Genomic DNA, 22,387 nt, shown 5'->3' with positions numbered 1-22,387 from the left:
GTTAACAGCAGCTTTTCTAACTGGGGAATGGGATAACTGGAGACTAATGGATGAGGTCCTTGGGACCATAGGATGAAATTTGAGACGTGTCATTTTGTTTTAGTCAAATCAAGGATTCTGTGTTTAACTTCTTGCATGATCTCATCTATTCTGAATTATTTTGGAATGGGTCAGAAAAGAGGCCAAAGCCATAACAGAACAAATAATTGGCAGTGATCTTTTTCTATGTGGATGTAATATTACCTGCCAAAACTAAGCTGGATAAACCTACAAAGGTCAAATGAGATCATAATTTGAGCTGCTATAGAAGAATGTCCAAGTTCTACCTGAAGATGTACATTTGGAGATCCTTAATAAAGTTATTATGAATTTAAATTGGATGGTTTCAAAATGTGAATAATCAGAAAAGGCACAAATAGGATACTGAACAAAAGTGCATTTGATGCAGTAGAGGCATTAATGGCAGTTGTGAATTTGTGGTCAACAACCATCTTGCTTAACAACAGAAATGTTGGGCTCAATTGTGTTTGTAAGTCAAGGATTATCTGTAACCCATGTAGTAGGAAGTTGTTGGGTGGAGAACTACTTCAAACTCAGTTCTGCCCAAGGGCAGATATAAAGCAGGTATATTAAGTTAAAATCAATCATATTGATTCTTCCTGAGTCCCAAAAACTGAATTCTCATTTTGGATCCCAAGGAATAGTTCTTTCGTATCTGATGGCTAAAAGATTGGATCTCTAATTTCCTATTGTATAATGCCATTATGTAAGGAATGCTGAGGGCCAAGTTGAAGAAGCTTATCAAATTTAATGCATTAAAATGTAGGAGTAAGACTTTGTCATCTGGTATTAAAATCACCAACTAACATTCCTGATGTTATCTGCACTAATTACATCTGCAGATAACTGTAGTCCTCTTCAGGGTGACCCAATTCCTTCTGAGTAATGAGAATTCAAGCATCTGTCTTCAGGGGCATGCTGGGAACTCTGATTATAAGGCAGATAAAAACACTCATTCAGAATTGAATGCTGGTGAGGACATTGGGCCAATGGAGATGCCCAAGATAGGTTCTTGCCCAGTTATCTGGGATTGTCTTGAGTCTGTAGCTCCTGAAGAAGTGAGCAGGTGGCTAGGGAATGTGAGCTTTGGCACTTATCTTTTAGATTCATGCCTCCCATAGCTGGTAAAAGCCTCCCAGGAGGTATCCATGTGTGGTGTGCATTAGTACTGATTAATGCTTATTTGAGGATGGGGTGATGTCCCAGCCTTTTAAAGGGACTGTGGTTTGCTCCTTTCTAAAGAAGCCATCACTAGATCTCATCCTGATGGACAATTTTAGATATCCTGCCTCCAATTTCCTTTTTTGGGAGAAGGTTATTCAGAAGAGTGTGTGTGGTTTGTGTGTGTGTGTGCGTGTGTGTGCGCGCTGCTGCGGTCCAGAGGATACTAAATAAAATGAAATGAAATGGAACCTTCTCAGTCACGATTCATATCTGAATGTGGAACAGAAATGACACTCACATTGTTTTATGATCACTCGCGGGAGCGGCAGCGGGTAGTAAATCTATCCTTGCTCTATTTGACCTCTCAGTGGTCAATTGATCATGGTATCCTGGAATGGCTCCAGGGGTTAGTAAAGTGAGGTTCACTTCATATCTGTGAAACTGTTTTAGTCAATGTTGTTTGAGAATGAGAGATCTGACCCACAGACCTCTTACTTTGAGGGGGTTCCGCAGGATTCAGTACTCTCTTCTGTTAAAGATGTACATGAAACTGCTGGGGGAGATCGTCTGTCGTCATGATACTAACAGTAGGCTGATGATACTCCATTGTACATTTCTGCTCATGGGGAATTAAACAAAGTCACAGCCATCCTCTCTCAGTGCTCCAAAGCTATTGAGGTCTGGTCAGAGAGCAACAGGCTAAAAATGAACTGGAAAGACAGAGCAGCCTTGGAGAATTACTATTATTGCCTACTGGTTGTAGATGGGGTTGCACTATGCAAGACAGATCAAAATGAAGTCTGAAGATTTCTAATTTGCTGCCATTTCTTCTGTTGATGAGGACATTCAGGAAGGGTGGTGTGCGTTGTTGTTTCTTTTTTCTTGTGAATTTATTGCTATTCTTTCCTGTGTTTTCTCTAATTGTTTCTTTCTTTTTTATTATGACAAAGCTGTCACCTGTATCCTGGATCCATACTTTTGGTTGTATGCATGGAAGTACTATAGTTTCTCGATGTTGCATTAAAATCTCTGCTATGAGTCCTAAAAATGATAATCCCATGGATGTTCCTCTGATTTGTTAGTATATTTGTCCGTCAAATTGAAAGTAGGTGATAAGGCAAGGTTGAGGTTTATGATTTTAATCTTCAATTTCAATCTTGATGTTTTCTGTTAGGTTGGGTGTGTTAGCAATGCTGCCATAGATTATTTCACTAATTCTGGGTCTATAGGTATAAAAAGTGCTGTGTCATTCAATGAAACTATGACATCATCTTCTTTTATCATTTAAAAATAAATTCCGTAGACATTCTAGTAGGGAGTTGATAAAATATTGGTTCCCCTCTGAGATGTCCAAGCCTCTTTTACCATTTACTATGTTGTGGACTGGAATAATTATGTAATTGGGATAGAGAAGAAGGTATTCATTCATTCATTCGCTACCCCTTTCACTATCCAAAGTGACTGTGTGGCTTACAATGATATTTCAGGTTGTATATTTTGGAGTGTCCATAGAAGTATGAAAGGACGAGTCTACTGTTTTTAATCCTCCATTATTTCTCTTATGATTTGACCTTTCCTGGTTAAGTTGTTAAGTGTTTTCTTGATCAGGTTGTCCAATGTTTGTATTAGATTGATGTCGAATGGAGAGTAGGTTTCTTTCTCCTACAGTATTTATTTGGCTTTGTGTATATATTGTGATTGTTCCATGGTAGTAGAAGTGCACTCCATAAGTGCACTGATGTGCCTATCATCCCTGTCATATTTTTATTTTCTTATTCTTGTTCTCATTTTGTTTGACAAATTCTAATAAATAAAATAATAAATAAAATAATAACCATGGTACAGCTTTTATCTGCTGTTATGATGATGATGGTCTGGTCATTTAGGTTTTTGAGGGCTGACTTCTATTTTCAGTTGGTTCTGTTTCCATAAACTTCTGGTCTATGGTATGATTGTCTACTTTACATTTTCTTGGGTTTATAAGTTATAAAGAAACTTATCTCTTTTCTGCTGAGCACCAATTCAGAGTAGCTGTAGGAGGAAAGTCAGAACATTATATGCTTTCCTTAGGGGCTGATTGTGGAAATATGGCTCCTATAGTTCAGTCTAGTGAGAGAGCAGGATTTAGATAAAACAAAGTTTTGAGAAAAATACTGTAAAGCTGGCCTCATTACTTAGCAAGGATTGTAGAAACTGAGAATATGTGATTGCAAAACTTGATGTACGAGACATAACAGATCAGCTAACTGATTTCACAGGAAGACCAGAACTATGCTTTACTGAAGTAGGCTGTAGTAACAGAAACTTGCAAGTCTGCTTGTATTTTATCTTTCTCCCACTTATATCCCGTTGAGTCAGGAAGGAGTCTGCCTGAGTCTCTTCTTAACAGGCATAAACAATGGACTTGACAAATAGAGTTTTTTAAACTTTCTTTTAGGTCGTCTAATCTCTAAAGAGTAATTGCTTATATCATCTTTAGTAGCTGCATAAATGTGTTATTTACCAAAGTTCTTAGGGAGAATACCTGATTTGAGAAAATTAAATGGTCTTTGAGCAAGTCTTCATTATTTGTGATTAAGCATAGTTTATTGTCTAAGTTAATGTGAAGGGTAGGATAATTTTGGGTAATGAAATGATTTGGCAGAGCAGCTATATTTTATAAGGGTAGTCCTCATTTAGTGGCTCCCTTATACAGCGTCCATTCATACAACAGAGATGGGGGAAAAACTTGGTGACTGATCCTCCCATTTGTGATCTTTGCAGGGAAGCAAAGGAAAGCTGAAAATAAGCACAGTCACATTCTCATTTAGCAACCAGTTTGCTTAACAACTGAGGTGCCAGTCACAATTGTGATAACTAAAGAAGGACTACCTGTATAAGGGAGCAAAATTCAGGCACCATAATAAAAGCAGCAGCAGCAACTAATTTGAATTCCAAATATTTTCCAAGCAGCAAGAGTGGAATCAGGGGCAAAATTCAGTAGGTTTTGACAGGTTCTGGAGAGCCAGTAGTGGAAAATTTGAGTAGTTTAGAGAACTGGCAAATACCACCTCTGGCTGGCCCCAGAGTAGGGTGGGAATGTAGATTTTGTAGTATCCTTCCCCTGGAGTGGGGTAGGGATATAGATTTTGCAGTATCCTTCCATTGCCATGCCCACCAAGCCCACAGAACCTGTAGTAAAAAAATTTTGAATTTCACCACTGAGTGGAATAGTTGGAGTTTTGAATTTAATTAAGATTCAGTAGCTGAAGGAGTTAGAGGGCCAATCTTCTGGATCCATATGGGGGATTTTAGCAACTGACACAAATTAGAGTGGCTGAATTGCAATAAGTACATTTATCTTGATCAGTAATACTGTTTCTCATATAAGCATTATTTGATTTTGTTGTAGAGCATAATTACGTGACGTAAGAGAGAGAGATGAGGCATCAAGAAGGCTCCAGGTTGCCATCTGGAGCAATAAATTGGTCTGCTCCCATCTACAGAGTATAGGCTTTAAACTATGCTGCAGTCAGAGGATTTATAAGGTTGTATAGAGTGTCAATTCTTTTAATGGCTGTAAAAAAATTACTGTTCTAAAAAAAATGACTGTTTTGCCATCAGTTCAGGTTGAGAGAGCAGCTGTTAAATTCTTGTGCAGGTTTTCTGTGCCTGAGTGGTTTAATAGGTTATCTGACGGTGAGGCTGTTCTCAAGAATTGGAAGGATTTGTTTTACTACTGCTCTATAAATCTTCAAGTTCACTTCCTATTAAATTTAGGGACCACTTTAAAGTGAATAAATCATTTCTGTTTACTGATATCTGGTCCACAGATAATATTAACTTCTTAATCTTCAGTTGTTCTGAGGCTTTCATGGACATTCTTGTTCAGGATCTTTCTTCTTTTAGAATAGAATAACAGAGTTGGAAGGGACCTTGAAGGTCTTCTAGTCCAACCCTCTGCTTAACTGTCAGGAAATTTCTCCTTAGTTCTAAGTTGCTTCTCTCCTTGATTAGTTTTCACCCATTGCTTCTTGTCCTGCCCTTGGGTGCTTTGGAGAATAGCTTGACTGCCTCTTCTTTGCGGCAGCCCCTGAGATATCAGAACACTGCTATCATGTCACGCTTAGTCCTTCTTTTCATTAAACTAGACATACCCAATTCCTGCAACCGTTTTTCATATGTTTTGGTCTCCAGTCCCCTAATCATCTTTGTTGCTCTTCTCTGCACTCTTTCTAGAGTCTCCACATCTTTTTCTACATCGTGATGACCAAAACTGGATATAGTATTCCAAGTGTGGCCTTACCAACGCATTATAAAGTGGTATTAACACTTCACGTGATCTTGATTCTATCCCTCTGTTTATGCAGCCTAGAACTATGTTGGCTTTTTTGGCAGCTGCTGCACACTGCTGGCTCCTATTTAAATGGTTGTCCACTAGTACTCCAAGATCCCTTTCACAGTTACTACTACTGAGCAAGGTTACTACCTATACTGTACCTGTGCATTTTGTTTTTCTTGACTAAATGTAGAATCTTATTTTTTTTCTCTATCCAGGATGTTTTGATATTATTTTTCTAAGAGCAAGCTTCTCAGAAGTAATTTTAAGAAAAAGGGATGGGGTAAAATGAAATAGGTAAAATAAAATAGGTAAAATAAAATGGAATAAAGCCAATTGTTGAGAATAGGAAATAGATCCAAGACATCCACTTATGACTGACAAAGGCTGAGTTGATCACAAGAACATAGAGTTCTTCCAAAATTGTGGGAAAGTTAGTAGAGTTTTTTCCACAAAGCCTCTTCAATGAATTGAGTAGAATAACCTCGCTATTTTCCAGAATTAGAAGCCATAAGACTGTGTAAAGTATAGATTGTTAGGTAATGTGAATCGTGTATCATAAGATTCAAAGGAATTACGGGGTTTGCCAAGGCTTTCTGATGGCAGTGTAAAGTGAAAAAAGAGCTCACATATACCCTCCCTCTCTCTTTTGAGATGGAGTTTGCTAGGATGAGAAAAACAGAATAGCTGTATAAAAGTTTCATGTCAAGTTTTGAATTAGTGGAGGTAGGCACATCCACCCCACCAGAGTAGAGAGGCAGGATAGATTATGGATCCCTTCTCTTAGGGAGGTCCTTCTAGTGGAACAAGAAAGAAGGGCCTTCTCTCTAATAGCGCCCTTCTTGTGGAACATCATCCATGCAGAGATAAGATTGGTCTTAATACTCTTGATACTCTTCCATTATTTTGCCAGTGGGGTCTAGAGATGCCAGGGTGATATGGAAACCATCAAGTGGTTTATTTGATTGTTGTTACCAGGGGAGTGGGAACTGTTTTGTGTTTGGGGTTTTGTTTCTGTAAACTACACATAGTCACAAGTTGGGCAGCCATATACATTTGCTAAATATATAAATACAAATATAGGCATACATACATATTATTATTTTGGGAGGTGATACCTCAAAACAAAATAAAAGCCTTGTCATTTGCCTGCCGGTCTCTCTTCAAATAAGCCTCTCTAGCCCTTCAGTAGAGGGTCTCAGTGTTTTTTGCTTATTACTGGTCCTTTAAAAAACAGTCTCTAAAAGTGCTATAAAATGGCTAGAAATCAGCCAATGTGGGTAATTTAATAAACAATATTTTTGCACAGGTAGTGTGGCAACTTTACTAAAACAATTAAACTTCTGATAATGTGGCCAAATGCAAGAAATAATTTGTTTTGAGGAATTCTATGATATTTTTAGGGGAAATCCTGCACAAGGTGTGAGTCGATATTTTTGCACCTTGCCTTTGCTCCTATAAAAAGCATAACTGTAATGGTGTAGATGTGCGTATATGATTTTATCATCTTACCATGGAATGACACAGAAAGATTTATATTGCATTCTGCAATCTCTATGCACCAATGTGGTTTTGTTTGCCCTTTTCCTTTATCTGTCACGGTTAAAAAAAAATTATTCAAAGCTTTTAGCAGTTTACTGCTACAAAATTTGCTTTTCCCTTTAACCACAGTACACCTGCTTTTGCACAATATGCCTTTCTATTATCTTCTAGTTTTTTTTTCTGAAAAAAAAAAAGAAGAAAGAAGAAAACCGCTTGCAGGAAGCCGATCTATCAACATGCACCAAAAGTTTTATCAGGAAACTATAAAAATATCTAATCTACAAGCATACTTTTCTCTCCAGGTTTATGATTCTTAATCAGTGACAGCCTAACCAAATTTGATATAGTGATTAAAAGGCACCAGAATAGAAACAAGAAGACTGTAAATTCAGCATGGAACCCAACTAACTTTAGGCCAGTCACTCTTTCTTAGCCAGAGAAAGAATTAAGTGGCATTTTTTTTCCTGAAAACATTGTCAGGAAAACTGCAGAAACCTATTCAGGCAATTGCTGGGAGCTAGAGCTGATTGAAAAGCATAACAAATAAATAACCCCCTTATTATATTTCCAATAAATAATACCTATTTCTAAAAATATTTTTCACTAGAATGTTTCAATATGGTAGAAGCATATAAAACAAATAATAATAATAATAATAATAATAAATATTTATTTCTTAGCCGCACCCTCTCCCGAAGGACTCGGGGCGGCGTACAACAAAACATAGGAAATAAATATATCGACATACATATAACAAAACATATACCAAGACATATATACGACATATACAAGGAGGAGGTGAACTGATAGATAAAAACAAGTAAAAACACAATGTTTAAAAACCCCTAAATAAATTGAATGCAATTAAAATACCCCAAATAAAAAACCCGTCAGGAGCGATATAGTTGGATCAAAGTTGAGCCAGGCCAGCAACTTGAAAAAGGTGGGTCTTGAGCTTTACACGAAAGGAGCGGAGGTCAGAGGTATTCCTAATATCCGGGGGGAGGTCATTCCACAGGGCTGGGCCCGCCACAGAGAAGGCTCTACTCCTAGGTGCCGCCCCTCGACACTGTAATAAAGAAGGGATAGAAAATAAGATGAGAAAAGGGAAGGGAGAAAAAAGAAAAGCTTTTACAATTATGCTTTCTTTTGGGTAATTATCATCTTAATCTTTCTCCCAACCTCTTCATCCATTTAAAACCCCAAATGGTCCATTCAATCTTCTCTTCTTTCAGTAAAAAGTCCGTATGAGAATTCCAATTGTTCAAAAAACAAAAGCAAAACAAAGAACAAAAAGCCCCACCCTTTTTCATTTTTTTCCCTTGGTCCAAACTGATCAGCTTTGCCATTTCCACCAGTTCATAATCAACTTTATAATGCACCCAATTGGTCTGAACTACATTATATTACTTGAATACTTCTATGGTGGAAATCAAGGGTCCAAATGAAGCCCCATTGATTCCAGTGAGAATTTATTCAGTTAATTAATTAACAATCTGAATCCAAGTTCAATAAATATAAAGTGGATTTTAATAGAGAAAGAATCAATATGGTTCAGGTGGCCTTGCCCACAATCTACTTCTAGGTCAGATGGAATGCAACTCCATTTTCAACTAGTTCAAGTATAGGACACGTTGTTGTGAGATTATACAGCTCACACATTGGAAAACAGTGCTCAGATGTTTGTTTATTTACTTAACTTATTGATTTTCTATACTGCCCATCTCACTTGATACAGTGAGGCATCTGGGTGCAAACCCTATCTCTACTGGATCAATCATTCTAATCAAGAGAAATATTCTTACTGGAGGCTGAATGCTGATATTACCAGGGAGATGGTGAAACATCATACATATCAGTATTTGGATTTCACTTAATGTATCGTGGAATACAGCAGGTAGATTTAACATGCTATCACAACATGTTATGATAACCACATGTTATAAAATTTATTTCCTAAGGCATATACACACCAAAAACATATTTTAGTGAATAAGTATATGACCAAGACAAATTTGTTTATGGTACCAGAGGTACTTACTTACTTTACTTTACTTTTATTTAGATTTCTAGACCGCCCCCTCTCCCAAAAGGGACTCGGGGCGGTGTACAGTCAAATTAAAACACAAATACATAGGAATAAATATAAATACACAAATCCTTAAATTAGATGAGGATGTTAAAAGACTGTATCTTAAAGTAAAGCTATTAAAACCATATTAAAAATAACCCCTAAAAATACCCCAGAAAGTTAAAATTAACCCAACTAAAATATCTGGCAGGAGGTGAGGTAAAACTTCTTATTGTTCATAGCAGTGTACAATGCACTGCAAGGAACACTTTGTAAAATTCTTGTAAAATTAATAAATTGGTTACACGTGATTCTGATTATTAGTGCTATCTATGTTCAATGTTGCCAGGCATTGATTGTAATACAATTCATTCAGTTTTTTTGCAATAAAGCTTTACTTCATTTTCCCAAGGCGCTAGCAAGCTAAATTATGCAGCACTATCATCACTTTATACTTTTGTTTTTTTCTTTCCATCTAGCTTTGGGGGAATCCCTGCTGCAACTCAATAACACCTCCATAATGGATCAAACAAAATTTGCATGTCTGGAGACTTTCCTTCACTTCACCTAGAACAATGGTCAGCAAACTCATTAGTCAACAGAGCCAAATATCAACAGCACAATGATTGAAATTTCTTTTGAGAGCCAAATTTTTAAACTTAAACTATATAGGTAGATACATTGTTATTAACTTAATTAGGTGAGGCCTATTTTGTGGGAGTGGCTCGGCGGTCATGAGACCGGGTAGGCATGGCCAACTTGGAAAATGTTGTGAAACTCACTTAACAACACTCTTGCTTAGCAACCAAAATTTTGGGCTCAATTGTGGTCATAAGTTCTCTTTCTTTCCTTCCTTCCTTCCTTCCTTCCTTCCTTCCTTCCTTCCTTCCTTCCTTCTTTCTTTCTTTCTTTCTTTCTTTCTTTCATCTCTCTCTCTCCCATTTTCTTTTTCTTCTTTTTTTCTTTTTTCTTTCTTCCTTCCTTCCTTCCTTCCTTCCTTCCTTCCTTCCTTCCTTTTTCTTTCTGTCTCTTTCTCTCTCTGTGTGTGTCTGTCTGTCTGTCTCTCCCTCCCTCCCTCCCCCTCTGTCTCTCTCTCTGTGTCTCTGTGTGTCTGTCCCTCTCTCTCTGATTCCCTCTCTCTCTCTCTCTCTCTCTCTCTCTCTCTCTCTCTCTCTGTACCTCTGTGTGTCTGTCTGTTTGTCTGTCTGTTCCCCCCCCCCTCTCTCACACACACATACTGTGGTCACCTTGTTGAGTGTTCCAATCACATTTGAAACACTCAACAACTGGCCTGCATTTATGGTTTTTTTCTGCAGTTGTAGGATCAAAATATATGGTTAAAATTACCTGGCAGTGGTGTTTTTCCCTGGGGGGCTCCGCAGAACATCCCAAGACCAATGTCACCACATCTGCCTTCTTTGGGGACAGGTCATCTTCAGAAGGACAAGGCCCCGCTGTTCCTCTCGTGTTCCTCATCTTCCAGCCGTGGCCCCACACCGTGGAAAACATAGGCGTGGGCACCCCTCCACACACAATTACCGCCCAGAGAAGGACCAAAGGCCCTCTCCCAACTGGCCCTTCCTCCCTTGGAGGGCTTCAGAGGGCAGCTTCTGCAGAAGCCCTGGAGAGTGAGAACAAGTTCCCGCCATTACGAAGTCTCCGAGGCTGTAATTGTACTGAGTATGTGCGCACACCTATTTTTTCCATGGCGTGGAGCCGTGGCAAAGGTCTGCGCAGCCGGCAATGACTCTGGAGCCCATCTGGGAAGACGAGGAACGTGAGAGGGACCCCGCCCCCTGGGATGGTCTCCGGAGTGTGGAAGATCCACACTCAAGGGGCCAAAGAGCCGCATGTGGCTCGCGAGCCACAGTTTGCCGACCACTGCCCTAGGAGAAATAAATAAAACAATACATTACTTTTTGTGTGACAATTAAAATTCAGCACACAAAATCCAGCTAAATAGTAAGGCATACTGGAGTATTTAGGCAATGTTAATTCCAAAACCCAAACCAAGATTCTCAGTGAGTCTTTCTTCACTTCCATCTAGCTTTAGCATAGCTCTGGCAACATTTTTTCAGATATATCTGAAAAAATGGAGATATTATAACCTTTAGCCTTTGTTGTTTTCAATAGTAAAATAGTTTTTTCTCTTATCTCCATGTAAGATTTACAATCTAGTTACAATCTGAACTGCTTTATTGACTATCCATGGTGTAGTCAGATGTGAGAACAGCTTAGCCCCTATGGATCAGTATAGTCTGGGGCAGCCATAGCAATCTCCCCTTTAAGAACTATCCCTTATAGCCATTGTTTTTTTTTTTAGACAAGAGGAGAGTTCAATTCTTTTCAACCTAGCTTTCCTCATCTATCAGGTCTCCAAACTAATTCCAAGCTAACTCAGTGTAAAGATTAAATTGGCTTAAAAGTCACTGAATAAAAGTGATACGGATGAATAGCGAAATGGAAAAGAAAGAGCCAGTTTTCTCTCCCATTGCTTCATAATACAATTCTCTCAAGGTCTATCAGCTATTGTTTGAACATGGGGTTAATGCTAAACCCCTATCTCAAAAGAACTGAACTATCAGTTTGTATCAGTTGATAAGTTGCTTTTGAACATATCTATGCAAAATATTTGCAACAAATCAAAGAGAACTTTGGTGGTGAAACCTGCCAATTTAGCTATCTGTCAAAACTCTTCTCCTCCTCCCCTTCACTCCATATCAAGTAGATTGATTTTATGGGTATTTTCTGGCTAGTAAGACTGATAGAGAAATTTGAGGGAATCAACAGTCCTTGTCTTTCATGTGCCTTCAACAATGTAAATAAGGACAGCATAACTTACTTGGGTTGTGCTTGTGGTAAAGTTAATCAGATGGGGGGGGGGATTGCAACAGACTTTTTGTTGATATAGTTTTCTATCGTTTTAAGGATTGCTGTATATTACTTTAACTTGAATATGATAAAGAATAACAGAGTAACAGAGTTGGAAGCAGTGGCGTAGCATGGGGGTGCAGGGGGGGCCGGCCGCACCGGGCGCAACATCTGGGGGGCGCGCTCGCACTCGCAGCTCTCTGCTGTTGACTTGCATGTATTTCAAGGCTGAATTTGAATTGAATGAAGCCGAGGAACGCTTCCCATGTTTAATACAAAAGAGACGCGAGCAGGTCTTCCCCGGGGTCGAGAGCACGAAAGAGGGCCAAAGTTTTCTTCTGCAGATCTGGGTCTCTTGAAGACTGCTGGGCAGGGCGAGGGACGTTAATAACACGATACGTTTAAAATAGAGCAAGTGAAGACCTCGGGCGGCTTTCCTTTTCCTATTTTCCCAGAACCGAGGGAAGAAAATGATTCTGCTTCGGGCCTATAGAGGGCGCTGCGAGCTTTGCTAAGAAGGACAGCTGCTTCAGAGCTCCCTTCATGTCCCGAGTCCAGTGGCGTAGCGTGGGTTGCCACGGGTTAGGGGGCGCAAATTACTTGCCTTGCCCCGGGTGCTGACAACCCACGCTACGCCACTGGTTGGAAGGGGCCTTGGGAGTTTCCTAGTTCAACCCCCTGCCCAGGTAGGACCCTTTAACATTTTAGACGAATGGTTATCCAATCTCTTCTTAAAAATCTCCAGTATTGTAGCACCCATTACCTCTGGAGGCAAGCCATCCCACTGATTAATTGTTCTAACTATCAGGAAATTTCTTCTTAGGTTGCTTCTCTCCTTGATCAGTTTCCATCCATTGCTTCTTGTCCTGCACTCAGGTGCTTTGGAGAATAGATTTGACTCCCTCTTCTTTGTGGCAGAAAGAAGATACAGAACCCAACATAGGCTTCAGATGATGTGGTGGGGATGGGTGGGTGGGTCTATTTTTCACAAGTCATGAACTCTTGGAACTAAAACTGCTTCATAAGTTCTGTGTAAAGGTAAAAGAAGTTGCTGTCAGAATGAAAGCAGAGGAAGAGGGGAGGATGGAGGAAACATATATGTAGATGACTGCTCCCCCTATTTTCTTTATTTTTGCCAGGTGTTAAGGAGTGGCAAACCAATAAACCCTTCCTACTGAACTGACTTCCTCTTGACTCTGGTTTCTGTCATTACAACAGTTAGAGATTTTCTTCATCTCTTTTCTAACTTAGCATTGCCTTAGTTTCTTGGGGCTGCGACTTCATTGACCCCCTAGGCTATTTCCTCCAAAAGGGAAGGTTCTTATATAATCACTGTCAACAGAAACAATTTTGCATAGGATCCTTCATGGTAGGTTTTGCGGTTACTGCATAGCACAAGGTGTTCGCGGTGGCAGTGTGACATGCACAAATCATCAGTCAAGTGTGATGAGCTGAAGCTCCTTTTTCTGTTCCTTCTCTTCTGTAGACCAGATCTACCACCTGTTAAGTTTGCAAAATGTGTAAAAGGCTTGGTCAGCAGCTATATAGTTGAATAATTGCTCAGTCACAAACAATTACGAAATCATAAAATACACATTGAAAAGTTTGGAACAATTTCCCTTATTAACCCCTTCCCCCCAATATGTCAATGTGCTAAAAGTTGATGTATTGTACTTTAGCTATTATGCATGAATTGAGGCATAATGATATATGGTATACCATATCATAAGTATGTATGAACAGGCTGCTTTAAACACAAATCATGGCTTAGTGAGATATGGGAATCTACTCACTATAAATGGCTGTCAAGTTTGGACCATAAGAAAGGCTGTGTGCCAAAGAATTGAGGTCTTTGAACTTTGGTGCTGGAGAAGACTCCTGTGAATCCCTTGGACTGCAAGGTGATCAAACCGGTCAATCCTAGAGGAAATCAACCCTGACTGCTCTTTAGAATGCCAGATCCTGAAGATGAAACTCAAGTACTTTGGCCACCAAATGAAAAGGAAGGACTCACTGGAGAAGAGCCTAATGCTGGGAAAGACTGGGGACAAAAGAAGAAGGGGATAACAGAGAATGTGGCTGGATGGAATCACCAAAGCAGTAGGGGTAAGCTTAAACGGACTCCAGAGGATAGTAGAGGAAAGGGAGGCTTGGAGGAACATTGTCCATGGGGTCATGATGGGTTGGACATGACTTCGCAACTAACAACAACAACAACAACAACAACAACAACAACAACAACTCAGTATGTTAATGTGACCCAGAACAACATGGTCTGGTCTCAATTTAACATAATGTGAATCCAGTCATTTGGACTTATTTATTAAATCAGGGCTATGGACACCATATAAGAAATTGAGAGAAGGTCGAAAAAGAAAGCTCTAGGCAGAGACTACAAATAATATTGGGAGATGTATTTGCTATTAGTTGATCTCATAAATGGTAGTTCAGGATGAAGAAATACAAAATGTGCAAAGAGATACTGCCTTAAGAAAACCAATAATATAAAGACAGACGGAGTTCTGATTCTTTATTGAAGTCTGCATGATACTGGTTTCCTTGACCAAGCCTTGATGTGATTTTATCTCAAAGCTGCTATGAGGAGTGGCCCAAGGTGCTGTGCTGCTTAGAGGTAAAGGTTCTAAGACATTTCATCTGTTAAACCTTCTCTAACTCCCAATTCAGTTCAGTGACACTTTCCTATATACAAACCAGTCAAGAAATTTGTTTCTTATCTTGCCTTTCCTTCAGGAGCTCAAAGTGACATACCTACCACTCTTTCCTCCCATTTTCCCATGACAACAATGCAGAGATACAAATTGGACTAAAACATGCATCTGCCTCTCTTAATCCATTGTGTTTCTCAACCTTGGCAACTTTAAGATGTATGCTGCTCACTGGGGAATTTTGGCTATTGGTCCACATTTCTTGTGGACCTTTACTTGTTGCCAAGTAAAAAAGATGTTGAGACTCTAGAAAGAGTGCAGAGAAGAGCAGCAAAGATGATTAGGGGACTGGAAGCTAAAACATATGAAAAACGATTGTAGGAACTGGGTATGTCTAGTAACTAGTTTACTGAAAAGAAGGACTAGGGGAGACATGATAGCAGTATTCTGATATATCAGAGGTTGCCACAAAGAAAAAGGAGTCAAACTATTCTCCAAAGCACTTGAGGGTAGAACAAGAAGCAATGGGTGAAAACTAATCAAGGAGAGAAGCAACTTAGAACTAAGGAGAAATTTGCTGACAGTTAGAACAATTAACCAGTGGAACAACCTGCCTCCGGAAGTTGTGAATGCTCCAACACTGGAAGTTTTTTAAAAGATGTTGGATATCCATTTGTCTGAAATGGTGTAGGGTTTCTTGCCTAAGCAGGGGGTTGGACTAGAAGACCTCCAAGGTCCTTTCCAACTCTGCTATTCTATTATTTTTAAATATGTCAAGGTTAAGAAACACTGCTTTAACTCCTGGACTGTACTAGCTCTCCTAGGTTAACTCAAGGGCAGACTGGAAATATTTCTAAACATACAGATTTGAGGAGGGGGGAAGTATTTTATAAAATGAAAAAGAACCAGATTCTTTTCTATGGAATTATATCAACGATCTTTTGTCTGCAAAAATAAATGTCTCAGCAATAAATTCACAGCATTATGCCACTAGGTGGGGATGAAGCTGTTTTAATGATGTGAAGCATCCTTGAGAGTGTTGCGCTATCGCCATCTAGCAGGTTTTTGGAGAAAAAGTAAAGTTTTACTGCTGTTTTTAGCAATGATGCTAAAAGATGGGCTGGCCCAAGTGACTAAATGCCTACTTTAGATAGTGGATTGAGATGAGAGTTTAGTGGGACCAAGATGTCACCTGATATCCTTCTGGTTTACCTTTCAGAGCATCTTTTTCATTGAATTGAAGTGCACAATAATCTGCCTGTTGCCTATATGTATTGCTCCAAATATGTCCTTGGAGTGAACCTCTTGTTTTGCTTTGTTAAGGAACCATATAAACTGCTAATATAGGCAGCTTCTGAGGTCAGCACATCATGGATCCCCTATGATATAGGTAAGGGATCTGGTTGAAGGCGAGTGGCATTGCTGCTGGTGCCACCACTAGGTGAGGAATGGGGACAGATTGGGGAGAGATGCTATGCATTCTCCCCCTGTTTCTGGAGGTAATATTTTTGGGTCATGCCTACTTAAAAGCAATTGCTTTCAGCTCATAATGTTTCTTTCTCTGCCATCCTGCCTACAAAACTACCAAGAGTGTGTTACATTGTTCTGGCTCAGACACCATGTTGGTAGGATATCTAACAACCAGGTCAACTCAATCCACACTGGCCAGGAGGAGGATTAAAAAAAAATAAGAAAATTGTTTTTCCCCCCTATTAAAATGGAACCTGAGTTTGAAATATTGTGAATGCCGTAGAGCTGCATGAAAGAGTATCTAAAGGGAGGATGTATGCAGGATGGAGCATATTCTTTTCCACAAAACCTTACTGTCCAAATATTTAAGAGTTTAGAAAAGATCGGATTATAAAACAGGGGCATGAATGTAGTTTTCTTCTTTCTCTACTGTAACATTCGTAATCATTAAAAAGTCTTTCCTAATCTATTGCTTTTCAAATGTGATAGACTGCACATCTGCAGTCCCTAATCAACAGGTGAATGCGCTATCTGAAATTTATGGGAATTGTGGTCCCACATGGCTGAAAAAGCACTTCATTTGAAAAGGCAGACATGCAGGGGACACTGGTGGAACTGACAGACTCAGGATAGGACAGTAGATTCAGGACAGAACCAGAAAAACAGTCATTTATACAATGTCTAGTTAATTATTTGTTGTACTAGTAAGTCCCCAACTTAAGACCACAATTGAGCCCCAAATTTCTGTTGCTAAGTGAAACAGTTATTAACCGAGTTCTGCTCCATTTTACAACTTTCCTTCCCACAGTTGTTAAGTGAATCACTGCAGTTGTTGTTAGTAACATTAAGTTAATCTAGCTTCCCCCATTGACTTTGCTTGTCAGAAGGTTGTAAAATGTGATTACGATGGCCTGCAATGGTCATAAATGAGTCAGTTGCCAAGCATCTGAATTTTGATCACATGACCATAGGAATGCTTCAGGGGTCGTAAGTGTGAAAACAGTCATATGTCACTTTTTTCAGTGCTGTTATAACTTTGAATGGTCACTAAATAAATGGTTATAAGACGAGGCCTATCTGGGTTTATATTCTTTTGAAGCTCTCTATAACATATATAGTTCTTTTCCTTCCTCTTTTATCCTCACCACAATCCTGTGTAGGCTGGAAGAGCTTCTTCAAAGTCAGCCACTGAACTATACTTGACTTGAAACTTTACTAAACTGTTCCAGTCTCAATAATGCTCACTGTACCTCACTGGTTCTGCTTTTTTGCCATTGATTATATTGAATTTGGAAAAGATAAATCATGGTGGCTAAATTTACTTTTGGGGCTTACGTTAATACTGAGAGGCCATTTGATTCCCAATATCAGTTACTGATAGAACATGGCTATTATTTTCGTGTCCTGCTTTTTAATTTTCCAGAGTGGCTGGCTACTAGGGGAATTAAACCAGCCAGAAATTTCAATCCTTATATTTCCTTGTTTGGGTATTAATGTTTGGGGCTGTATCACCTGCATGCCTTTAAACCTACCTGGCATAGGTGTGCCTTACAAAATACCAGACTATTGATGTGGGACAGGCACCAAAATTGCATGCCAGGCCTTACAGAGTTTGTCTGTGTTTATGATAATCTTAACCTAGCTATGATAACATCAGCCCATTATCAGCACGAATACTGTTGTGACTCATTTGACAGGTTGATCTTGTGTTACTGAAGTTTGGCGACTAGCGGCTTAACTACTCATTTGATAATTTCATTCAGACAGTTTTTAGGAGGTTTGGGACATTTTATTTCATCACTTCTATTGTGGGAAAATGAAAAAAAAAGTGTTATTTTCTCTCCTTTTCTTACACACCCTTTTCAGTGAAATATTTCATCTCTGCCAGTAATTGCAGTTAATTAACATTTGTTGTAAAGAAAGGTAATGGTTGAAAATGAAAAACTGCAGTTGAATGAAAGGCAGCAGCTCGCAATGAAGACATCTGGGCTACAGATATTGCCAAATTCTTGGGTTCCATGGAGAATTGATAAAGTGAAGAATCAGGTTTGGAAGGAAGCTTCTAGACTATACAGGATAAAGGGAACCCCTCCCCCCCCAAACTAGAGCATTTATAACTGTAACTCCAGTCACTTGTATATTTATAAGATTGGATTCAGTGGGCAGAGCTCCATTTAGAATCTTCTATACTTAGAGCAGGGGTGTCCAAACTTGGGAACTTTAAGACTTGTGGACTTCAACTCCCAGAATTCCCCAGCCAGCCTGGCTGGGGAATTCTGAGAGTTGAAGTCCACAAGTCTTAAAGTTCCCAAGTTTGGACACCCCTGGCTTAGAGAATTCATTGTGGACATTCTGTCCAGCATATATACATAAAACTAAGTAAAACTGTTGACCCTTTTCAGTTTCTGATTGGAACAATCAATGGGGATAGTTGAAATCAAGCAGGGTAGAGCACACTGTGTCACTTCATAGGTGCCTGCTTGGAGAATTGCAATTGCAGGTAATAGCTCTTCATTGTGGTGATTCAGGCACAAGCTGAGTGAATCTGATTGCTACAAGGTGACTAAATGAAGATAGCTCTACTGAAGGTCATTTTCAGGAGCACGGTCCCAATTTAAAATTCTTGATGAAGATAGATAGTTGATACAATGTCGCTGATGGGCATAACTCATGTAGTGGAATATCCAGAAGACTGGCTGCTGATGTTGCTGCCACTCTTGTAGAGGTAGCTTGCATTGGAAGGGGATCCTATCTAGAAGCAAAACTTAAAAGATTGAAAGTATCCTTTTGGAGCAGCACTAAGCAAAGGGGCAGGCCATATCCTTTAGATGGAATTTGGAGGACCAGAAATAAATGTTGGCCTAGGTGAAATACTGTTGTGGGGTCCAGATAAAATGCAAGAACCTGATCTCCATCTAAAGAATGAAGTAATGTTTCTAAAGGAAATGGGAGGATGTGAAAAAAGCTAGGCAATTTGAAGTCTTTATTCAAGTGGAATACCAATGTTGTCCTTGGAAGGAAGGAAATGTCTGAGTTCATAACTAATTTGTCCCTATAAAAAAGTAAGGAAGACTCTTCTTGCAAGACATGTTTTTCTTCACCTCTGAGAACTCATAACATGGCCATCAGAAAAGCCATTTCCCCTAAGGTAAGATGCACTAGGGCAGCGATGGCGAACCTTTTTTGGCTCGCGTGTCACAAGTGGGGGGAGCGCAGGGGGGTCGTGTGCAGACGTGCCGCACCCATAATGCAACACGCGACCCCTCAGTGCGCATGCCCGCACAATGTGAGACCCCCCCATTTTACATGCTTTTTTCGCCCTCCCCAGGCTCCCCAGGCTTTATAGGAGCCTGGGGAGGGCGAAAAGAGCCTCCCCCGCCCCCCGGAGGCCCTCCGGAGGCTTCAGGGATTGTCTGGAGGCTTCCCTGAAGCCTTCGGAGCGCTCAAAAGGATCCTCCGAGCGAACCAGAAGTCACTTCCGGGTTGCTCGGAGGGTCGTTTTAAGCGCTCCGAAGCCTCTGGAGCCTGGGGAGGGCGAAAAATGGCTTTTAAAAAGGTGAACTCAGCTGGCCAATGCACGCATGCGCACTGGCCAGCTGACAGGGCAGCGCCTCACGTGCCCTGACAAATGGCTCCGTGTGCCACCTGTGGCACGCGTGCCATAGGTTCGCCATCACTGCACTAGGGCTCAAAACATTTTGATATGAACAAAAGAATAAGAGAAAGGTTCCAAGCTGGTAATAAAGGAGGGAGAGTTATAAAAGGACTTTTGTAGAGTATTTCTCCAGTGAGTTAAAGAAATAACGCAGAACTATCATCTGATGAAGGAATAAAGCAGGAAATGGCTGTAAGACATCTCTTTACTGAGCCAAGATTCAATTTTTAAAAAGTTATATTTATTGAGAACTTTACAAAAAATAATAAAACAAATCTAAAAAAGAAAAAGTGCAAAATAAAAAAAAGAAATTATGAAATGACTTCTGACATTAACTTTAACAGATAATTACAATCTTATAATCCTTTCTCCCTCTTGGATATTCGATGAATCCCTCTTGCTCCTAATCCACATTTTTTAAAATATCATCAAACCGTTAAATTATTTTTTCTCCCTTTAGCAAAAAGTCTATATAAAGCGTCCAGTCTTCCAAAATAATTTTAGTTGGGTTTTTTCTGACCAAGTAGGTCAGAAGTTTTTGGTAGCACAAACACCTCAGTTTAAATGCGGGAGAAAACCAACTATGGGATTTTTAAGAGGAGAGCTTTGTTAACCTATGATAGCAAAAACTAAAGAATCTGGTACCTCCTTTCATGTCATCAGATGATTAGAGTACCTAGATGGATGCAAGTTTGAAATTGATGGTAGTGGTCCAAAATGTTGGGAGAGAGTTTCATTAAGCACATTAAGGTAACAGATCATAGTTGTACATCACAAGTACATAAGCAATTGTGTTAAAAACTTTTGTTTGTTGAGACCTTCTAAAATTGCTTGAAAGAGTTTACAATTTGTGAATTTAAATATTTCTTTTTTGATGGTGCTTTGATGCCCTACTTTTCTAAGAGACACATTGAGATCTGGTACAGTGTTCTGGGATATTGAAGTGCTCTGATAATTGTCCTTGTTTTGAGTCCTAATGTCAGACGTGTGTCCATCAATTTTTTTTTGCGCAATTTGTTTCATTTGTCTTATGAAGAATCCAGAGGTGTTGTTGATGTAAATGTGAGGCCAAAATGAATGTGTGAATCTATTGTAGAGTCTAGTTCCCATGTTGCCACAATGTGATGCTCCTGACTTTCTTCTTCTTCTGTTCAATTGTATTTGGTTCTTGGAGAGTGCCTGGACAAACCCCTGCAGTTGTTTCTTTTCAAAAGTGGTTTGCCATCACTTCCTTTCTAGGGCTGAGAGAATGTGACTGGCCAAGATCATCCAACTAGTTTTATGCCCAAGAAAGCAGTTGGATTAAAACTCAGTCTCCTTCTAACCTGAAGCCTTAACCACTAATACCAGACTGGCTCTTGATGAATATGGCATCATGTGGGATTAAATTACTGTATAGATTCATAATAGAAATTTAACCAAGTTTAAGCAAGAATTCTCTATAGATGACACATTACATTGCAAGGCAGATTCAGCATTTGAATTATGGCTTCTAAGAAGAGTCAAACGGCTAATTAAAAACAACAGATGAAATTATGTAAACTGATATGAGCAAAAAACTGGTTGTTTATATTAAACATTAAAACCGTAACATTAATATTATAGTGGTTAGCAGTTGAGGGGAAAAAGAATGTGGGCAATGGGGAATGTGTCCTCAAATTCACCTTCACGATGTTTTTTGCTTGTTTTATTTTTTATTCTGCATTTTGAACCTTTTTTCTTCATTCTTGCATTCTTTTAAGTTTATGCAATGTAATAAATTAAGAGGCTAAGCAGAATAATTTCCCAGGAATGCTGTTGCTTATGAAATGAAACCCTTAAAACTCCAGTATATTCCTGTAAAGGCAGTTTAAGGCCATATTCATATGATACAGAACACCTCAACAAGAGAATAATTTTGGAAGCCATCGAAATAGAGAAATACCCTCATCACAACATGAATAAACGTGATGATACCTCCCGCCTACCAAACATCTTGAAACCAGCCCTAGTCAACAAACGAACACCACCCACCACCCAGGCCGTTACAATACAAAACAACAATGCACACACAGCCAGCACCAATCAGCACCAAAATACCAATCATGATACAACCACACAACCAATCATTCCACTTACTGAAACAAAGCCAGCACCCCATCCCCTCCCACCAAGATTTACAGAAAGACGGCAGCTCCAATCGCATTTTAAGCCCAAGCCTGAAGATGGCAAGTGAGATCTTGCCGAAATGTTGCCAAGACAATCTAAAACCTACACGGGAAAAGACCCGAATACAACAAAACCAGCATACCTACACCTGTGAAAATCTACGAAAACAAATATATATATATATATATATATATATATATATATATATATATATATGTATGTATGTATGTATGTATGTATGTATGTATGTATGTATGTATGTATGTATGTATGTGTATATATATATATGTATATATATATATGTATATATATATATATATATATATATATATATATATATATATATATATATATATATATATATATATATATGTTAGTACTTGTTTATAAATCACTAGTGCCCATAGCTATGATCTTAACTG

At 39.2% G+C, this 22,387-nt stretch overlaps 1 protein-coding gene across 2 annotated transcripts in view; it reads right to left on the bottom strand.

Annotated features, from left to right (window-relative positions):
• The window catches only part of CCR7 (C-C motif chemokine receptor 7), a 47,504-nt gene that overhangs the window by 21,313 nt on the left and 3,804 nt on the right, over positions 1–22,387 (bottom strand). The window contains exon 2 of one of the 2 annotated variants that reach the window (XM_081933695.1): positions 3,933–4,002. The exons of the other annotated variant lie outside the window; for it this stretch is intronic. Within the exon in view, the coding sequence (XP_081789821.1) occupies positions 3,933–3,972 (40 nt within the window). The 5' untranslated portion in view covers positions 3,973–4,002. The remainder of the gene's footprint in view (positions 1–3,932; positions 4,003–22,387) is intronic. 2 annotated transcript variants of the gene reach the window in all.

Source organism: Natrix helvetica (genome assembly GCF_964273705.1).
Source record: "Natrix helvetica genome assembly, chromosome: Z".
NCBI classification, from domain to species: domain Eukaryota; kingdom Metazoa; phylum Chordata; class Lepidosauria; order Squamata; family Natricidae; genus Natrix; species Natrix helvetica.
Note: the sequence above shows the minus strand (reverse complement) of the source record. Positions and strands in the feature narration are given on the sequence as shown.